At 36.7% G+C, this 23,261-nt stretch overlaps 1 protein-coding gene across 2 annotated transcripts in view; it reads left to right on the top strand.

The window, feature by feature from the left end:
- Positions 1-23,261, top strand: part of LOC149569312 (RAD3-like DNA-binding helicase protein) — a 266,529-nt gene that overhangs the window by 123,230 nt on the left and 120,038 nt on the right. For both annotated transcript variants that reach the window (XM_089822038.1, XM_089822037.1), the window contains exon 20: positions 16,470-16,562. In XM_089822038.1, the coding sequence (XP_089678164.1) occupies positions 16,470-16,562 (93 nt within the window). The remainder of the gene's footprint in view (positions 1-16,469; positions 16,563-23,261) is intronic.

Below are 23,261 nucleotides of genomic sequence, written 5' to 3'. Positions count from 1 at the left end.
TCTGCAAGGCTAAAGAAGCCTATGGGATCCACAAGTCAAAAGACAAGCACACCCTCGAGAAAAGGGTGCGAGAGCATTAAGCCTTTTGAAGCTGCTTCTTTAAGACTGCTCTTGGACAATGAATGTTGATCACTAAATTTCTGTCCTCTCTAGCTGTGTTTCCTCAAAAAGAGTACCTAAATTGCCCATTTTTAGAATATCCCCATAGTTGGAGCAGATACCATTGTATGCTGGGTTCCATGAGAAAGTGTCACTTGGTCTCCACCACTCGCATGTTGCAAAATAGACATATAACAAGTCTATGGATCAAGCTCTAGCTTAGTCTCAGCCTCACTGTAGCTTGTTTGCCTCTTACAAAGGCGTTTGAGGTAGGTCTTCGATTATTGGCAAGCCATAGTCTCTTCTTCTGAGGTGCCACTCTACTTAACATCAGCTGCGTGGGCGCTTGATTGTGCTCTATTCTTCTCTCTTCTTCTCATAGCAAGCAAATAAGACACCTTTAAGGCAACAATGAAAAGATTTGGAAAAGAAATATAAAGTTAGTTTTTATTTATTTATTTATTTATTTAATTTTAAACTTGGTGGATGACTTCTGCTGCATGCAGATTAGAGGCCATGGATCCGGTGGGTCAGGCACCACCTGTTGGCTCGATGGGTCATGTGGGTCATGACCTATGACTTGGTGGTTAATGCTGTTGGGTATATGTGATATTAGCAAGGAGAATAGGAAATTGAAGGTGTATATATATATGTGTTAATGTGTGTATAAGCCAGTCCCCTATTCTCCTTGCTAGTACCTTAGCAATAACGTTATATGATAGATTTAGCAAAGTAATAAGCCTCCAATTTTTAACTTGAGTCTTATCACCAACTTTGGGTAGAATTTTAATAATTCCCTGGTTGATATCTGCCCCTAGAGTGCCTTGATCAAATACATCTTTATAAAGCTCCAATAGTTCAGGACCAATCCAATCCAAATTGTGTTTGTAAAATTCAGCTGGGATGCCATCAGGACCTGGTGAGTTATCATTAGCTAAGGAGATTATTGCATTTTCTATCTCTTCAAGATTGATAGGACTGTCCAGTCTCCTAGCTTCCTTTGCTGATATTTTCTTAGGAATGAGCTTTAGACACCCCTCCAAAGCTAATCTCTTGTTCTCATTATATTCAGATGTGAAAAGATCTTTATAAAAGTTATAGAATGCTTCCTTAACACTACTTGGATCATCTCAGATATCTTCTCCAATTTGGATCCCATCAATCAGTTGCCTTTTGTGTTTGGCTCTAATAATATTGAAAAAATACTTAGCACCTTTATCACCATCCTTCATCCAATTCATCTTGGCCATGATTTTGTGGCCTTTGATCTTATAATGCTGCAACCTCCTTAACTGTTCCTTGACACAAACTAACAACTCTTCCAACTAAGGATCAAATCTTATAATTTGCAGATCTTTTTCAATGCTATTCAATTCTTGCTCATCTCTAACCCTATCAGAAGCTTTTTTCTTGCCGATAATCTGATATAATTTTCTCCATGCATCTACCATTGAAGATGATCTCTCCTTAGGCCTCATACCTTGTTTACATAATTTACTTAAGCTAGTTACCATCTTGATAGCATCATCACTATCCTCATCATTAAGTAATGACACATTAAGTTTGAAAGAACCATTCTTCCTCCCTCTACCAATACTGTCACTAGAGCCCTCCAGGTGCACACTTGCAGAATTTGGTAATGCTCTGACATAGAAACTGGGGAGACACAAACTGGAGCATGCGCAGATTTAGCTTCACAACAAAAGGTAGGGATTTCTACATAAATTGTATCCAACCGGCAATAGACTCTTTGGTGTCTCTTTTGATTGTTGCACCATCTGAACCATATATCATTGACGAAATTCTTTTTAGAAGCAAAAGGATTGACAATTGTGAAATTTCTCTTAAAATTAGGTCAGAAAAAAAGTTCATTCCCTTTCCAATTGTGCAAATTACCCCTACGTTTATCCTCTTTATTTTCCACCATGTTAAGGTCTCCCACAAAAATCCAGTGGGCCTTAGGAAGGCCAGAGATTAGCCATTCCCATAAATATGCTCGGTCCTTATAGTCATTAGGGGCATAAGTATTACAAACTCCAATAGTGGTATCATTATGTTTGAAAGTGATCCTTAAAGCTCTCTAATAGGGAGATACACCATTTGCAATGATTTTATCTACCGATTGAGGACCTACCATGATAACAGTGCCACCCTTACGGTATAATTGGAATAAAATCCAATAGAGTGATCCCATAGGAATTTTAAAATGCTGTAGGCCTAAAAATCAACAATCAAAATCTCTTGGAGGCATATAATGTCTTTCAATTTAAGGTTATTACACCATTTCCTCACCAAAGACTTCCTATCTGGCATCTCAAGGCCTCTTACATTCCAACTGTGTATGTGCATCATCTAGATTGTTGTGACTTGGAGTTATTATAAAGCTAGTTAAAATAGTCTGGGATATCTTTACCCGATTTCTTACTGTCATTAGAGAGAGATTGTCTCTCAACTATCTTCCTCTTTTTTTAGAGGATTTATTAGTCACTTCAATAAATGGAGATTCATTCAAAGTTTCACTTTCTACGTTATTTACATTCTTCTCAATAACAGATTTAAGAGTCCCAGTTAGGTTTTTATCATTGTTTAAAGGACCATTAAAGGCCCTCCTAGCATACTCTGCTCTCTTTAATGGAATTGAGAGCAATTTATTGTGCATTTAACCTAGGTGGGAGTGAAGACTTGTGAGGACCCTCGAAAATGCTCTTCTCATTACTAGGATCTAATTGCCAATCGGCTGGTGGCTTGGTGGTGCCATTATTTGAGGCTGGTACCACCTCAAAAAGAGGATTATTTAAATTAACAAATTTCCCATTATTAGTTGTTTCCTAAAAAGATCCATTTTTGGCAGAATTATCAATATTAAGATATATACAAATATCCTTATTTTACATCGCATACATTTTCTGTATTAGGGTTAGCAACATTCTCTACAATGTCGGACTTATCAACTTTCTTCGAATTAGTGTTAATGTCAAACTTAGGGTTTTGCACATTTTTTAGAGCTGAACAATCCTTTTGGGTATGTCCATTCTTTTTACAATGAAAACAAGACCCTGAATTCCCTAAAAGGGAGATTTCCCACACAAACTTTTCTTCATCTAATTCCATCGAAATAACTTCAAGAAATTCAATCTCAGGAGCTAAAGCAATCAAAATTCTAACATTAAGAGTGGGAAGTGTGTGCTTTAAATTTTCATTTTGCAAAACTGACCCAAGAGGGTGAACAATCTAAGGAATGAAAGGCCAAAATTCAGGCTGCAATATTTTAATTTAAATTGAATGGGGTGAAGAGCGAGCTACAACTTGCTTGACATTCCCTTTAGCAGACCATTGAATGTTAGAATCTGAAAAGATTAATAACCCAGAAAACTAGTGCAAAGAATAAATATCTAAACTATGAATGCAAATGATACAAAATCAAAATAGCAACATAGAGTTAGTCTCCAAGAGAGTAATGCAAATGCTGGAAGCAAAATAGCATTAAGAGGATGCAAAAACTAAGCGATGCAAATACAAGACAGGTAGCATGCTTATATAGGCTAGGAAGAGGGAGGAGGTGGCAACACCACCCAATGAGGAGCAACCATCTATCGGACTAAAGATAGCAAAGTATCTTCCCAAGATAGCTAATGGATGCTCACATGTAGGAAGGTGACACCTCACAACCATTCACCTAATAAGACATGCTTTATTAACGTAAGCGAGATTATTAAAAGTGTTAGAAAAACCTAGCAAAATAGGAAAAATAAAAAACTACACTAACACCCCCCCATAAGTGAAGCTTAGGTGGATGTAGAAATGGGTCTCGGCAAGTCAAGCTTGATGAGGTACCCATGTACATAAGATTTCCCAAAAGAAAGAGAAAAGAGACCCCCCAAAAAAAGTTAGGACTCCGAGTGGGAGGAAGAGGCCCCCCCAAAAGATGAAGCATCCCGCACCCCCAACAAAGCTCGCAAATGAAGGAACTTGCTCTCAGTGAAGGGTTTGGTGAAGATATCAGCAACTTGTTCGGAAGTCGGACAATAGTGAAGGCCAATGACATGACCATGGATGAGCTCTCGGATGTAGTGCATGTGGACCTCTATGTGTTTGGTCCGCTGATGATGAACTGGATTTCGTGAGATTTGAATGGCACTCTGGTTGTCACAAAATATGACTGATGGCCGTCTAATCTGGATACCAAACTCAGTGAGAAGATGTTGAAGCCAAATGGCCTCAGTGGCGGCATTTACAGCCCCACGATACTCAGCCTCAGTAGAAGATAGAGCAATAGCAAATTGCTTTTTGCTCGACCAACAAACAGGCCCTGACCCAAGTGAGAAGCTATACCTTGAAGTAGACTTGCGATCCTCAGAATCACCTGCCCAATCTGAATCTGTGTAGCCCACCAAATCAAGCTCAATACCTGTTACGTAGTGAATCCCACAACTATGAGAACCCTGAATGTAGTGAAGGATCTGCTTGGCTGCTTCCCAGTGTAGCTCATGGGGCTCTTGCATGAATCGAGAGACCATGCCTACAGCATAGGAGATGTCAGGTCTCGCATGAGTCAGATAAATGAGACTCCCAACAAGTTGGCGGCACAAAGTGCCATCAACAAGTGGAGAAGAACATTGAGCCTCAAGTTTGACTCCAAAAAGGAAGGGAGTTGGAGTAGGGTTACAGTCAACCATATGAAACCTCGAGAGTAAATCTAGAGCATACTTGGACTGTGTGATGGTGATCTTAGAAGGAGACTGAAGGATCTCAATCTTGAGAAAGTAATGCAACAAGCCCAAGTCAGTCATCAAAAAACTGTCCTAAAGGGCCACTTTGACAACCTTAATGGTGGGTGAAGAACTTCCTGTGATCAGCAAGTCATCAACATACAAAACCAAAAATAGAAGTGAATCACCCTGTTGCAAAATGTAGACATTAGGATAACAATGGCACTGAGTGAACCCAACTGATAGAAGGAAGGAGTCCATCTTGGCATACCAGGCCCAAGGAGCCTGTTTGAGGCCATAGAGAGACTTTTGAGGATGGCACACAAGTGAAGAATCCTGAAGGAAGCCCTGTGGCTGCTCCATGTAGATCTCCTCATGAAGGTCTCCATGAAGAAAAGCACTCTTCACATCCATCTGATGTACTTCCCAATGATTAGCTACAGCAATGGCAAGAACAATTCGAATGGAGTTCATTCGGGCAACTGGCGCAAAAGTCTCAGAGTAGTCAATCCCAGGAACCTGGGAGAATCCTTTGGCGACCAAGCGAGCCTTGTGTTTATCAACTGAACTATCTGCTGCAAATTTTGTTCGATAGATCCACTTACATCGAACAAGTTTTCTTCCTTTAGGAAGAGGGGCAAGATCCCAAGTGTGGTTCCTCATCAAGGAACTATACTCTTCCTGCATAGCTGTATCCCACTCAGGAATACTAGAAGCCTCATGAAAGGACTGTGGATCTAAGGTAGTAGCAATGAAGACATGTGGAGCATCCTGGAATTGTGAACGAGTTCGCCTGGTGTTTGATGGATCCCCAACCCAATCACTTGCAGATTGCAAGGTTTGTCTAGCCCAAAGTGGACAAGAAGATGGAGAATCTGGAGGGGAATCATTAACCTCAGAATGATGACTAGGAGAGGAAGGAGGTGAGTTCTCTGAATCACTTTCTGCATCAGAAGCAGAGGTAGAAGACTGTTCAGGTGAATCTGACTCATCAGAAGATTTGTCATGTATTCCAAGTGACTCTAATGTCAAGGTAGAAGGAGTTGGAGAAGTGATAGAAAGCGAGCTTGAAGATCCCTCCTCAAATTGAACACTCCTCTCAATGAATAACTCATGTGTAGTAGGGTGGAGCAATCGATAACCCTTCACACCATCAGGATAACCTACAAATATGCAAGGTCTACTTTGCGGATCCAAGGCCTTACGTTTCTCTGTAGGAATGTGGGCCCATGCAGGGGAGCCAAAAACTCGAAAGTGCTTAACTGATGGTTTTTGACCGCTCCAAGTTTCAAAAGGAGTAACTCCCTTCAAGGCTCGGTGAGGAACACGGTTCTGGATATAACAAGCATAGTTAATGGCTTCTGCCCAATACTGTGGTGCAAGAGATCTAGAGTGAATCATACAGTTTGCCATTTCCTTCAAGGATCTATTCTTCTGTTCTACAACACCATTTTGTCAAGGATTGTATGGAACTGAATGTTGTAAATTAATCCCCTCTGAAGTGCAAAATCTTTCAAACCGATGGTTGACATACTCACCACCATCGTCTGTGCGCAAAACCTTGATGGCTTTCCCAGATTGCTTTTCTACAAAAATTTTGAAGTCTTGAAAATGATCAAATACCTCTGACTTTTGCTTGAGAAAGTACACCCATGTATATCGAGAAAGGTCATCAATGAATGTGAGGACATATCGGGCCCTGCTGAAAGAAGGATGTTGAAATGGACCAGCCAAATCACTGTGAACTAACTCTAGTATCTGTGAAGCTCTCCATGCCTTACTTTTGTCAAACTTTTCCTTAGGATGTTTACCAAGAATGCAACCTTGGCAAACACCTCCTGAGAATTGAATCGAAGGCAACCCTGTGACCATGCTCTGCTGGTTGAGCTGATGCAAATAGCGGAAGCTAAGATGGCCAAACCGCTCATGCCATAATTTACTCACATCATTAGAGTGAGTGAGCAAAACAGATGAAGGAGGACTAGGAACAAAGTGAGAAAACAGATAGAGTCGTGACTGATGATCTGCTCTCCCAATTGCATCTACAGAATCACTATGCAACTCACGTATCTCCACTGAATCAGGAGTGAACTCAACCTGCTTGCTTGAACCTGTGTGAGTGATCTGGTATATTGATAGAAGATTGGTTGATAATGAAGGTACACAAAGAACATCATGGAATGTGCCATCCCCCACATCAACAGACCCTCTCCCACACACCTCAACAGGAGTGTCATCAGCCATCAAAATAGAAGGCATAGTACATGGCTCCAAGGATGCAAGTTCTTTCTTAGATGAAGCCATGTGGTGCGAAGCACCCGAATCAAGAAACCAAGTGGATGGTGAGGAAGCAACTGCAACAAGAGCCTTGCCCTTTCCTTTCCCTTAGTTGTTTTCTTTTGCCTTGTTAGACTCTTCATTAGAACTTTGTTTGATAAACTCAGGAACACTAATATTATTCTTCTCAAGAATGTATGTCAAGTAATCAATTTGTTTCTTCAAACATTTATGTTCATCATGACCGAGTCTTTTACAATAAGAACATTTAACCTTTTCTTTCTTAGGCTTATCGCCCTTAGAGGATGAGGTATCAATAGTTGCTTTTGAAGCAATTGGTATCTGATCCTTCTTTTCCTCACTATTATTTTGTTTCTCATCCTTACTATTGTTGTTACTACTTTGTCCTTTTTGTTCTTTTGTGCCTTGATTGGCTGCTAAGGCATGTGACTTAGAGGACTTAAGAGTGCTCATCTGGATTAGCTTGTCCTGTTCTCGAGTAAGATTGACAGCAAAGTCATCTAGAGATGGCATGGTGAATTGACTACCAAGTGCACCTTTAGTAGCATAGAAGGTAGAGACAAACACAGAATATTCTGAACTTAGCTTAGAGAGAATACTAAGAATCAGTTGTTCATCTTTCTTTTCAATTCCACATTGTTTTAACTGCAGCCTTAGTGATTTCAATTTGGTGAAGAAATCTTGGATTGTGTTGAAATTGCCTGGACTTAAACTAATTAATTCATTTTCCAACATATGACCCCTCATTGAATTTTGTGTGCCAAATAGTGTTTCTAGCTTTGTCCATACTTCATTTGGTGTATCCAAAGACTCAATGTGAAATAGCAAGACAGGAGAAATAGACAAACACAATGTTCCATATGCCTCATCACATTTGTTAAACTACTTAGGCTTGTCCTCATCTTTAACAGGTTCAGTTTCAAGTCCCATAGTTATCTCATTTAATCTAGCTTTTCTTAAGTGAATTGTCACGCGTGATTTCCACTCAAAGTAATTGTATGGAGTTAGGATGGGCATATTTGTTTGATCCATGATGAAGAAATGCAGAGAAGAAATGCTAAAAAAAGAGAATCCAACCACGACAAAGCCCCCCCTTTTTACTCAATCAAAGAACCCCCCCAAATAAATATGATTTGGCACTTTAGTTTAGTGCGTTTACAACTACCACTAGAAAGAAATACTTAGTGGTCTTGATTTCAATGCATTACAAACCCTCATGAAGAGCATATGCTAAAAGTGAAACTTAGGCACAATAATCAAAGAAACAAATAGCACCACTACGATCTACTCGGAAAATCATGCACTTTCAAAAAAAGAATCGCCCTGATACGAGGTCGTATGAGAAAGTTATGATCCTTTGAAGTTTCCAAAATGAGAACTGTGCACAGTCACGGTCGATAATCTGCAATTTTTGAAGAATTCATGCATGAAAATCAAAAAACAACTCCACTAGTGGATAGAGCACAAAAAAAAAGCCAAGTTCATAACAAGAATCATCAAAATTGGAGTCCGTATGAGTAAGAACGAGACATTTGAAAATTGTGTTCAAATTTGCGACTGCCAATGGAGAGGGGTATGGCTGTAGCTTTTCATGTTCGATTCTGCAAAATATACAGCTTGGATGCAAAAACTAAAAGATACCCAGATGATTTTTTGGTGCTGCGAACAAAACTTAGAAAGCGTTTTCCTTGCTGATGTACAGAAGATGTTGCTGTAGTGTAAATCAGAAGCTTTTATTAGTAAAAAACGGCTCCAAAAATTAAGAAACGACCCCAGCAACCAAAATATGACATGCAAATGTTGGATCAGCTTTCTAAGTCCATCAATGGCATGCTGGAACCTGCAATACTGATTGAAAACTCCAAATATGCAAGTTGGTTGTCAGATTTGAGATTGAAACCTTAGAAAAAAATTGTTTTTGTCAAATTTTTTATGATTCTCAAGATCATCCAAAGATGCAAGAGAAGAGCATACTTCGTTTTTCAAAAAACTACAATAAAGTTTATTAGCCCCCCCCCCCCCCCCCCGAATCTCTCAAATAAGGAAACTAAAATCTACTCTTGCACATAGAAAAGCTCTGATACCATGTTAGAATCTGAAAAGGTTAATAACCCAGAAAACTAGTGCAAAGAATAAATATCTAAACTATGAATGCAAATGATACAAAATCAAAATAGCAACATAGAGTTAGTGTCCAAGAGAGTAATGCAAATGCTGGAAGCAAAATAGCATTAAGAGGATGCAAAAACTAAGCGATGCAAATACAAGCTAGGTAGCATGCTTATATAGGCTAGGAAGAGGGAGGAGGTGGCAACACCAACCAATGAGGAGCAACCATCTATCGGACTAAAGATAGAAAAGTATCTTCCCAAGATAGCTAATGGATGCTCACATGTAGGAAGGTGACACCTCACAACCATTCACCTAATAAGACATGCTTTATTAACCTAAGCGAGATTATTAAAAGTGTAGGAAAAACCTAGCAAAATAGGAAAAATAAAAAACTACACTAACATTGAAAAGCCCAAAAAAGGGAACGACTCACATTCCAGTAACTCTTCTTCAACACCCTATCCTACATATCATGAGACTTGAAAAAACCACAATAAGCCCTTTTGAATCATTTTGCAAAAACTAACTTGAATCCCTAATTTTCTTCCCCAAATATTAGCTATCCAATCATCAAAAAACTTACGAGAAGGAAGAGACTCCAATTCAACACAAACAAAAGCGGTAACAATGTCTCTCAATCTCGATTGTTCTTTTTTCTAATGGTGTTAACCGTGTCCTCATTAGGAGAAAGGGAGAGAGTTTAAGGTCATGGGTAGCATGCTTATCATCTCCAACATTTCCGGTGGCTCCTCCTTCCTTCACTGCTCTCCCACCTAGTCTATCTCCATCGACTCCGGGTACTCCAAAGTCATGTTCTTTCTTGCAAAATACTCCATTAAATATGGCCGAGGGAGGACACTTTGACCGTGATTATTCAACAACCACCACCTTGTATAAAGGTTTGGCAGTATTCGTTTAAGAAACCTCATTTTTTTCAATACCATTAACCAAATTTCCATCATTATTGCTAGCCTTATCAATGTCCATACCGTGCTTGACATTGCCATCATTATTTGGCAAGGTCATCCCTTGCACAAGTGAACCAGGCTAGGAGAAGAGAGAGCCCGACTCCAATGACATAAAACACCCAACTTTTTCAGCACACAAAATCAAAAGTAATGAACCCTAAATCTTTAAAAGGAAAGGATGGAAATGTAATGATAAAACAATAAAGCACAAAAACCACCTTGACTCAAGCACAAAATAGAAGGCAATACAGGATACAAAGGGAAGCCATGAGGAGGAGTCCTCAGCAAGTACGAAAATGATAGGGGCAAACACGTCGCCCTAAGAGTCGTACAGTTGTAGAGGGCTCCCTCACATTTTTGCATCTTTAACACACTCTAGTTTTGAGAAATAATATGACCAATTTATAAATATTTTTCAAATGTATACAAAAGTCGTGGAATATGAAATTAATGACTTCAAATATTCCAAAAAAACATCAAAACAAAAACTACAAGTCTATGGCTTAGCTCGAAGGAGCACTAGTCATTCCTATGAAGGCATCTAACATAGGTCCTGGATGATATAGCAGCCATAATATTTTTTAACTATAAATATGCAAATGCTCACAAGGGGTATGTATTATGCAAAATTTTATGACAATGATTTATTACTGACCTTTTACTTAGACTTATAGTTTGATGGGGTTTGGTGGAACATCAAAATGAGGTTGAGGCTAGCACCCCTTACCCTTTGAAAGGGGGAGAGAGAAAGAGAGAGATAGGTCTAGATCTTGAGGGAGAGAGGAGAGAGCGAGATTAAGAGAGGTAGAGAGAGGGGATAGGGGAAGAGTGATACAAAGAGAGATAGGTCTAGAGTTCAAAGAAAATAAAGCATGTTGGATAGAGAGGGTAAAAATATTGATAGAAGCCTACTGATTATTGAAATTTGATAAAGTTTGAAATGTTTTAAGATCTTCTAAAACCTAGAATTTGCATTGTCACTCCTAGAGATCTAAAACCACTTTCAAACATATTGACAATATCTACATGAAATATAACTTAAAATATGACTTATACTTAAATGTTATATTTCATATATATATATATATATATATATATACTCTATAAAAAGAATGAGATTGACTTAAAGACATAGATGGGCAGTTAAATGTTGCATCTTATGTATAATCTGGAATCCTAAACCTAAAAGGCATCAAAGCTTTCAGGCTTAAACAAAAAACATTATGTTTTGGCTGAGTTTGAGCATCTAGACTCACTCGGACTTGGCGGGTCCAATAAGTCTCACCTAGGCTCGAATTAGTTTAAATCTGAGTCCCCCCAGACTCGTCAAAGGAAATCCGTCTTAGGACTCATTGAGTCTTGGAACTATGTATACTGATTTTTGACTTTTAGAGAAATCTCCGACAAAGTCTTTGGTATTGGAGATGTGTCTCAATCTTCGAGACACGGCCCCAGAGATCAAAGCAACTTGTTTATAATCATAATGTAATAATTAGGTTTCTTTAAACTGGAAGTAACATATATTAAGGATATAAACCAATTCGATAGATTTTAGAGTTAACTTGAAAGTGTCCTAATCATAGGAGTGATAGGGTAGGGTGAGTTAATGAGGTGCCCCAAAAACCTCCTACCCTAGGTCCGAGAGAGAATTTATCACCACCTTTGGGGCTTGTGTCGTACATACCGTGTTCCTAGTGTGTGGTCTTGTTGCTATTCTCCTTCATCTCAACACTCCTAACTTGCTTCTAATGATTGAACAACCATTTACCATGGTAGGGATTGTAACGAGCATCCACAACAAGGCGTCTCAGAAGCTCATCCTTCCCAAGTCCAAAGGCAGTCTACTTTGCCCTCCTTTGGCCCCGCGGGGACTCTCTAGTCACAACCACGAGGCAACGTGCTTAGGTGGCCTCATCATCATTCTCCCAACTGTGACTACTTCAATTTTCTTACCATGGTTGATTACAACCAAAATATATGTAGCATCTTATACATACTTTTTATTTTAAGTCATTGAGCTGGTAATATACCTATTATATAAGTCACAAGGTTCAAGTTCGAGTTTGAGTTTGATAGCTATGAAGTTCAGATAAAATTCGGCAAGGCGAAAAATTCAAAAAATATTCGGCATTAAATTTCAAAAAAAAAATATGTATATGTTATTTGTTATTACTATTTATGAATTTCATGCAAAGAACTTTTCAATTCAAATCTACAATACAAGACATCTCTCCAACTGTATATGTAAAACAAAATATAAAACTAAAAAAACAAAATAAAACTACGAAATCATATGCTTTAATTTCTTAAAACATAACAAAATAAAATCAACTATATACTTAAAAATATAAAACAAAAGTATAATATTTTAAATTAAAACATAACAAAATAAAATCAATCATATTTTTTAAAATATAAAACAAAAGTATAATATTTTTTATTTTTCCTTACTAATAAATAAAACTAAAATAAAATAATAATAATCTTCCTATTTAATTTTTAATAATAAAATAAAACTTAAACATTATAGAAATAAAATAATAAAAATATTAATAATCATGAATAAAATATAGAACATTGGTATTTTGCTAATAAAATATACATGATAAATATAATTGTCTTCCTAAAAAATATATATAAAAATATTTTGTTATTGATAAAAATTAATAAAATAACATATATTATAATAACATTATAAACTTGAAATATTGAAAGTTACAATAATATTTACTATTTAAAAAGATCTAATTAAAAACTAAATTTGAAACCTAAAAAATAAAATGAAAATCATTATAAACTTACCGTTAATGCTTGAAATGGCCGTTGGGAGCTGGGCAAGATTGAGCGCAGGAATGGGAAGGTTGAGCGAAATGCTTCGACCCTTCAAATGACTTACACGCGAACCCTTCAGTCAAGGCCTCTCTGCAGTTCATAAATGAGTGTTTAGATGCAACAGGCTACAACAGATCAGACAGATACATATTCCAAGTCATGACAATTTTTTTGCCTTAGCCATCGTTCACTCTCAGTCATGATCAGGTGGATGCATTTTTCAGCAAACGAAGGGCATAATTGTATAAGTATATTTTGTAAAAAATCCCTGCAAAGCACAGAAATAAATTATTTGTTCTAAAAACCGACAACAAATTTGCTGCCATACAAATTTCTGACGAACTTGAGTGAATTTTTCTCACATTTATGGGTTCACCGAATTTCGAATCTTATGTTGAAAATTCGGCAAACCCTATGACAGCCTATTATTGCTAAATTAGATAAAAATGCATATTAAACCATTAATATGTAGATGCATTTAAGTGTGGAGGAATGTCTACATATAAATAATCACTTATTAAAATTATATCTCTAAACTGTATGCAAAGTTCAGACAATAAATAGTCATAAAGATACTTATTATCCAATACACATATCAGATGATACTTATACCAAGGAGTCGATAACTTGAATTATTCTGCTGTCTTCTTTTATATTCTCTCTATTGATCGTTCTTGAAGTGATACTGAAGTCTTTTTATATCTCATTCTTTGTTGCAACGTTAGTATGACATCCTTTTGATAGTGATTTCTTATCACACCCTTAAATGATGTAATCAGGACCAGTTATAATGATCAATGCACTTATTTATTATTATTATTAGTTTTCACTTATAACTTCTGACCTTTGGCTAGCATTGTGTATCTCCACCACTTAATGATGAATGATTAATCTTAGTCATGGAACATCTGATTGTTGATAAGGTAGTCATTCTTATACCCATCGCTCTCTGATTAGTAAATATCATGCTTTTGGTATTGCTTGTCAAAAATTGCTGATAATGTTCTCTCCTAGCCGTTGTTCTTATTATTAGACATTGCAATTGTTGTTAGATTTTGTGAGAAGCAAGAACTGAGCCAGGATTTGATGTCGGTCATAGGTCACATGCAATCTTAAAGCAACAAATGATAAAAGATTAAAATAGGTGAATGAAGAGAAATGTGAAATGAGAGAAAAATAGAGACATATTTTTTGAGAAGACTCTCACCAAGCTACCGTTGAACTTGTGAAGTCTCACCAAGCTACCACCAAACTTGTGAAGGTGGGAGTTAAGTGCTTATTATATATAAAAATAAAGCCATATACAACCAAGAGGTTCATTAACTTCCATTCCCCATAAAAGGTGGGAGGTTTTACCTTCTTGGTAAATGTCAAAATAGGTGGCATAACTTCCTTCCATGAAAATAAAAAGGAGTAACGAAAGGTGGAAAATAAAGCCAAAGAAGGTTGAGAACCCTAGCTGCCCCATTACCCACATAGTAAATGACAAAATAGTGGTTATGAGAGGTGGCACAACAAGCCAAAAGTGGGCGTGTGACTCAACTATCCATGATCGGGAGTGTGTGACAAATGTAGCTTAAGTATTTTGCCACGTGTCCTCATATTAACCGCTCCTAATAAACAAGCAAGCTTAAATCAATGTGCGTAGGAAAAAATCATTACCCTTTATCATAAGGAAAACAAAAAACCCACACCGACAATCACTAATGTGCTTATCAATGTAGTCTTTTCTCAGACATAACGGTGATTGCTGCAATCTCAGACTTGTTTGATTGGACTGCTCCTCAACATATCTTTTATATCATCTTATCCTCACTCAAGAATCCTTGGTTGACCATGAAGTCCATCATAGAGCATGTTGCCATGTGAAACTTCCAAGGAGCATCGCTTTAGATATGCAGATGGGAATATCCTGATATTTCATACATACAATAGGGTCAAAGAAATATCCACATATTTCATTGAGTATTCTAATTGCTTCTGCATTGTGTCCTATATTATCCTATGATGACAACTTTTTTACTTTAGCATCAAGATTGTATTGTAACGTCTTTCCTTGTCACGATATAGAACATTGAGAAGACAATTTTCTAAATTTATATGCAAATTCAATTAATCTCTAAGTTACCGGTTTCGGACCCTAGAGCTCGGGTCTGAATCCGGATTCGTCTGGGTTCATATTCGTGCTTGGGTCCAGATCCGGGTCTGGGCAGGGTTCCTAATTGGGACTGTGGGCCATAAAAGTGTTTCAAATTACATTAAAATATCATTTTTTTAATATTTTCAATGTATGATTTTCTTTACAATATTAACATTGATTAATGAGCGAGTGTTTAATGTTTATCTTTGACATTTGGCATTGATCAATGATCAAGTAACATTGATATATTCAAATTTCATACTATGAAATGACTTCATAAGTTAGTTTTACAACTATGCATGTTTCTCTTTTTTTTGCACACACACACACACACACACACACACATATACATTTACACACACACACACACACACACACACATATGTATATATATATATATATATATACTCACGAACCCACCCACGAACCCAAATGGGAATTTTTTTTTGCCCGAACCCACAAACCCGAACTCGAATCCGTCCCCGAACCCGAATCGGAAACTTAGATTAATCTGTAGATAGGGTCATGACACACTTGCACTAAAACCATATTGGAAATGACTAAACAAAGGTCCAAGACTCAAATCCACTCAGCTGTATTCAACATACAAGTGATTACATTCTATGGATTTGTAAAGCCATTCAACTGTTTAACTATCCAAACTAACTCATAACTAACTAAAAACTACCATATTATTAACTGAGATGTCAATTTATTATTTAATACATTATTTTATGTCACACAGTGATTTCTGACAGGCTCAGCATCCAAAATTGATTGTAACATGCTCTTTTTCTACTGCTGAAATCTGCTTGGAAGTTTCGTGACCAGTGCAAAAATTACTTGGAAGATATGTGATTAGTGTGAAAAAAAAAAAAAAAACTTTTAGCTGCAGAAAACTATAGTGGTTTAGGGGATTGCAGAATATACTATCTATTAATTCTAGATATTTACTTTCTTATTGAATTTAGCTTTGTTATGAAACCATTGTATTTTTAAACTTTGAACATGTTAATCTGCTTTGATGCCTGTGTTGGATGGATTTGTATTCTATCGTTGAACTGCATGTCATACACAATAATTTGTAAAAGTTTTACTGTTTTCAGGATGCAATATTATAGATCATTTCATCAATTATTTATCATTTGGAGGGCTTAATTTGATGACTAAAATGTCATTTCCATGTTTGAACTAGCTCATTTTCATGATCGGATGATCTCTGTACCATTTTTGAGTTTTAAATTGTTATTATGCTGTATAGTTTATAATCGGATCTGGTTTTTACATGCCGATTTTTCTATATGTATACAGGCAGTTCAAAGTTATCATCAGAGGAAGTGATTGATGTAGATTTGGCGGATGATGGGCCTTATACTAACTCAAGTTTATCAGAATTTACACAAGGTGAGAACATGGATCAATATCAGCATGCATTATCCATGGAAACATGTGTGGTTATTTCTTTGCAAAATAGTAGGCTCTATGGTAAATTGAAGAGAAATCAGATAATTTGATTTTTGTCAAGGTAAATTATGATTATAAATGAACTATGGCACATACTAAAAGAGGACCATTGGTTTTCTGAATTAAAGATTGAAATCACCTTTATTTTTGAAGTTGTACATTCTTTTGGCAATATTATCTTCGCTATCATTGCAGGTTTAGTTTGGGAGTCTTTTTATGTCACTTGTCATCTGCACTCAGGAGTTTTATTACTGTCTTGGAAAGTTATGTAACTACTTTTTGGATCTTATCTATGCTGATACCTTGAATGGAAGGCTTAACATTAAGAATTCACTGTATGTATTTCTTTGTAAGGCCTGTAGCTGCTTGGAAGGTTCATGAAAGGTGGCAGAAATGTCATTTGCATGTAGAAAGGTGTAGTTTTAATCATTGTAAAATATTTGTAGTCTTAAGCACGTTTAGAGATGATAGCTGTTCTTAATTTTGACAGAGTGGTGGGTTGTTGGGTCAACCAGATTAAGGGTATGATTTCCTTGTGCTTAACAAAGGAGATAAAGTAAGTATTTTTTATATGACTAACACGTATAGATTAAGAAAATTTTTTGATTGCTCAAAAGCTTGCTTTACTTCCTTTTGTTCATTTCCTTCTTATTTTAATATTATTAAAGCTTCTATTGTACTTGTCATGGTTTTTGTTTTTTATCCATACAAAACGTTATTACAGATGCTTCAGTCTCTCCTCCATACATATCTATAATGAAGATTTTCATTGCTATGAATCTTCATTCTCTGTCCTTTCATTGATGTTTTTATACATTGTTCGACATTATGAACCCCATGCATTACTAAATATGCATGTTCTGTTTCAGTAGGACCCTTCACTATATTGATTTTAATGTTCTAAAACTTCTTCACAATCAACAGTGTTTCTCCTATCAACCTCTTGCAAATCTCTCACCCTTAGTTTTTACCTACCTCTTTGCTTCTGTTCATGAATTTAGATGTTAACGTGTTGGTCTGCCAACGGGAAAGATATTAAGATAAGGAGAATGAATCAAATGACAGGTATATGATTGATCTAGATCTGCAGTTTATATTTCAGCCACTTAAGATGTTCGCTCAGGCTTATATAGTTGCATCAAATATTGAGGGTTTGATGCTAGTTCATCTTGAGTGAAAGAAGTTGTAGGAAAATTGGACCAGATCAATGCATGTTTTGATGATATCGTGATTTAGCAAGTTCATATCAGTATCAGCGATCAGTCCAGGTCAGCAAAAGAAGCTGTTGTTGACCTTTATTTGAGTCTACACATTCAAAGGTTCAGCATCAAGTTCCCCCATATCCTCAAAGTAGATGTGGATAATTGATGGTTATTTTAACAGCTAAATTTGATTGAATTTTTTCCCCTTAACATCTTTTTTGCAAGTCTTTAAGTTTGACATTTGCAACATGGTGGTGCACAAATCTTGAATTTTGACATTCCCAACATGGATATGCACGAGTCTTTAAGTTAGACGATGCATTTGGAGATCTCAAATTTAGGTGATGTAGAGGTGAAGTTTGATACTGCTGGATGATTCTATAAAAAGGAGAGAGCAGTGGTGGAATTGTAATTGCTTGCATGTTTCATGTAAATCATTGTGTAAGAGTATTAGAAAAAGCAGACAGACCCAAACTATGCAATGTTGCATCCTATATTACAATCTCCTAGTTTCACAATTTGATGGCCAATTGCATTGCCAATGAAGTTCATCCTCTGAGGATCAATGATAGTCATCCTTTTTACCTGCCTCAATGCTTCAAGGAGCTCCAATGGATCATTATATAGTCTCCATGTATGGAACAGGTTTGAGATCTGTGTAGTGCACCAATATTACAGTCAAAGGAACCAGCAAATATAAATATATTTTTCTTTTTCAATGAAAGCATTTTTATTTTATTTTATTTATTTTTATTTATTTTCCTTTATCTACAATATTGATGTACATTACTACAATACATTTAACTAACTTCACTAACCACTTTAGTTCCTTCCAACCAGAACATTATTTGAAATTCTAACAAAATGTTTTTATAACCAAATGTATCAATTTCAAATGGAGACACATTTTCTCATAGAATCATTTTAGAAACAAAAACATAACAACTTTACTCATTTCTATATACTATAGAATAGTGCATGATATATAAATTTCTTTAATCACTGAATGTAGCAACATATCAACAAGTACAGTCCACTTATACAATTTTCCAGCTTACAAGCTGTCATAAAACACAAGATTGGGAGTTACCCAAGGGTGACTCTCCCTAATACAATAAGAATTCACTTGGAAGTATGTTTTTGCTGCATATGAAAATAAGACAACATCCTTCTTCTCTTTAAGTCTTCAATCCATAGATCACAACTTGCAGTACAACACACACCAACAAGCCCATGGTACTCTCCTCCCAACCTTAGGCCTTTTAAAAGCCACCCCCGAGCAGGGAGAACCTTGACTAGGTGGACATACATTACTAACAACCATTTACAACACAATGCTCACATTACAAAATTGTTCACATATTGTACAGTTGACAAATAAAACCACAAAAATTTCCAACCAAGGTAGACCACTTCGGATCACATGTAGATCCATCTCAAGGGGTAAGGGTGGAAAATGAATGTTGAGGAGACTCCACCTGCAACTATGCCTTCATTAGGCTATACATTTTATACACATGCCTTCACGAGGCAACCCAACACCACATACATGCCCTCACATGGCATCTTTACAATACTTATAACTCCAGCAAGGTGGCATATGGGGCCCATAACACCCATATGGCATCCCTCTCTTACTTTAGGAGAGACTCTCACCCAACACATTCCCTATGCACCCCTTACCCTCACAAGGCTCTCTTTCCCTCCCAAGAGATGAGACTCACCTTGTCACACCCAAAACAGAAAACTGCAACAAGAACACATGAATTCACAACACAAAGTAAATCACAATACACACATACACCAAAACTGAAACATGATCCCTCAACCTTACACAACACAACATTACAACACACCATATTACAACTACATTACAGAAAACTCACATGCATAACACAATAAAAATAATCTACTTAACAACAAGCTTTCATAGCAAGGGTACATAAGGTTACCAACCTGGTTTCCAAGCAAATTTGAGCTCCCTCTCTTTTTACCAGCAATCCTCCTCCTAAGCTATCTTCTTCTCCTTGTTTTTTTCCCTTTTCCAAAATTTTCCCCACTTAGATTCTTTTTCCAGATCTATCCAAAAATTCTCCCCCCAAGAACTCTCCAACCAACTCTCCCTAAAGAATGTTTTCTTTTGATGCTTAAGTTTCCAAATTCGGCCAACTTGGGAATCCACAATTTTTGGGTGCTCTTTTCAATGCCTAGGGAAGCTTATAATACTTAAAAATGCCCCTACCCCCTAGGTATATCATATTGGCTTTAAAATAAGACTTCAAACTACCCCTAGGGATGGTGTAAACCTCCTAGAAATTTACAAAAGGTGTGCATTCGACCTAGCATGGAAAGAATCCCTCTTGGACCCATAAATACACTTAGGAAAAAGAAATCCTACCAAACCACTCCTTGGTTCACTCAACCACCTACCATCCCACTAAGCATGCTACAAAGGAGAACATGTGTCAAGTGACACCACAATACACACAACACACTTGGCAAGCCATCAAGAAAAACAAATTTACTTTTATAGAATCACAATAATACACACAAATTGGTTTTACAAATAAAATACAAGGGTAAAAAGGTTATACCCTCCTTAGGGTTAACCTTGGTTTTTCCAAACACCTAGCAAGGTTCTCCATAAATCCATGGGCTTCTTTCCTGCACACTTATTGCAAATATCAGTAGTCCAAGAATAAGGTGATAAAATGATAACGTAAATATAAATCACATAGATTCTATCATCAATGAATAACATAACTAATATGAAATATGTATTTCCATTCATATCACATTACACACTTCACATTTGTAGCAATTCTCTAGTCTAGATAGTAAAACATTATGATCATTTATTCTTACAGAAAATTATGGAATTAATCTACCTTAAGAAATGCATTAAATATAATATAAGTATACAATTCTAGTTTATTCAAATGATACATGAATTCTTAATGTTACTCTAAATATGCTAAGACATGATAATCTAGCACCATATGGAGACCACAATTCAAAAATCAAACATTCACTTGAGTATGACATAACCTTTAATCATGACATATGGATCATCAAGAAGGTAAGTAAGCATATCTGAATAACATCATAAAAACTACTTAGAATATTAGTGTCCTAGTAACATCATAAGGAATCATCATATAGCCTAATGATATAGGTATCAATGTCCCAATAACATAACATGAAATCAAATAGTCTAAGGATCAAAATATATTAATGTCCATTGGGGTTAATAATGTGTCATCTAGAGTCTAACTATCAAAGTCCAAAAGAAACAAAATGTCAATAGTGCTATGATGGTCGGGGCGGGACATGACAATCTGCTTCAGCAGCAAGGCAATGGTGATTTTCAATTTAACCATGTTACTTCAAAGATTTATGCATCTAATCCAGTTCTCTTCCTAGAATGGATTCCGCTGCATATATACATATGGAATTCCAACTTAAAAATGAAAACCTCCTTTGTCATTTTGGACTAGCCAGTCAACACATTGTCTCCACTTCTTACAAAATTATTTCCTTTTCATTGATTATTACTCCTAGTGTTACAGGACTCGGCGAGTCTTGAGGCGAGCCAGGCAAAACGAGGCAAATGGCCTCTTGACTCGGACTCGGCCGAATCTTGGCTGAGTCTTGGCTGACTCGGCTGACTCAGCCGGTAGTCAGCGTCCAAAAAGGACCCAAAAAAAGTTTTTAAATGTTTTTCTTTGTTTTTTTTGGTATGTAAATCATAAGTAAGACCTAAAAAGGTCATTCTATCACTTGCAAACACAAAGAATAGAGAAAGAAGAAGGTTGATGATATAAGCAAGGTGGAACATAGAGGTTGATGATCTTGTCTTCAGTGATGAAGACTTGGAGTGGGCTGATCAGGTGGATCAAGAGGCCGAGGCAATGGCAATGGCAGTGGAGGAGGCTAGAGCATGAGGAGACCAAGTGCAGGATGCTGAGGCCAAGAGTGATGGATTTGACTCTGATGATGAGGATAATGAGGATGAGTATGAGGATGAAGAGGATGATCATGATGAGCATGTCATTGAGGTTCAACTTCAGACACAGGGAGAGAGGATGGCTCTAGAGTCTTCCATGACCTATCTTAGGCATACTCGTAGGAAGACATAGGCTACTATGAACCTTTCTTTTGATATTTTTTTTGAACTTTTGATTCCGTGGATATTGTAGACATTTGACAATTACACTATATTTCAGATTTCTATTATGTTATTCACTTCAACTTTAATTATTTTCTTTCAAAAATTCACATTTATACTTATGTGATCTATGAAAAGTTGTATGTGCGCAAAGTAGCTTCTATTTATCTCAATTATTGTGTATTTGATGTTAATTGGCTAAATGATGCATGGGAAAAACTTAAAATCCTTAAAAATCCTTAAAAATCTCTGAATTTCATGGGTTTTTTAATTGCTGAGTCAGGTTGCGGAGACTGATTCCGAGCCCAATTTGGGCCTGACCGAGACCGAGCCAAGTCCGAGGCTGGTAACGCTGATTACTCCTATTGCCAATTGATCTAGAAGTAGATGTGGACTCATAGCCTGACAAACACTAGGCCATTGTCTCTTTTAACTAAGAACCTTCTTGACCCTTATGTTCACCATAAAGTTGGTGATTGAAATTCCTGCTTCTGTAGAAAATTATTATGATTCTTCTTTCAATCTTAAACCAGATAAAACCTTTGCGTAAGCTCATTGGGGCAAACACTAAAGGCATATGCCTGCTTGAGACAAAAAATGAGGATGAATTTAATAACACTGTCGAACGCATCGATGAAATGGGAGGCCAAATCTCTCTGGAAATGATGCATTGTACATTTAGTTAATGCTTCTTGGGTTGGGGAGAAACATAATCAGCAGCAGAAAGACTGCCTTTTTCATTTGGTGGTATTATTCGATTTTCACAACGATAGAGCTTAAACACCTCCTAATTAATGACAAACCACTGAAAAATCCTTATGAACATTGGCAGAACAATTGCAAGAATAATTTGATCCAAAGAAACAAGCAATGCCTGATGAAAGGCTTTGAGTAAAGTTGTGAAACACATGCCACAAGCCTCTTTACCAGCACATTACTGATCTCCTAAAAGTATTTAGCCATCCCAAACAGCAGTAATGCCTCCAGCACATAAGCGAATATATATGTTTCTTGCCCCACATGTAAAGAATTTCTCTTGTTGATATTGGATGCCGTGGATCTCTCAGTCAAATATCTTTGGGTCAAAGTATTGTATATTAGCACGAGATTTCAGTCTACAACACAGATGAATAAAATATAAATGAGAATCTCCCTCAATTTGTTTCATGTTTTAGAACTAGGCCATCAGTGCTTTAGTTGTGCTTTACTGCCTGCTTTTTATTTTGATCATAGTAAAAGCACAGTCTCTGTCTAAGTCCAACTCTGTTA

This window comes from Cupressus sempervirens, chromosome 3 (genome assembly GCF_028749045.1).
Source record: "Cupressus sempervirens isolate cs-2001-9-10 chromosome 3, ASM2874904v1, whole genome shotgun sequence".
NCBI lineage: Eukaryota > Viridiplantae > Streptophyta > Pinopsida > Cupressales > Cupressaceae > Cupressus > Cupressus sempervirens.
Note: the sequence above shows the minus strand (reverse complement) of the source record. Positions and strands in the feature narration are given on the sequence as shown.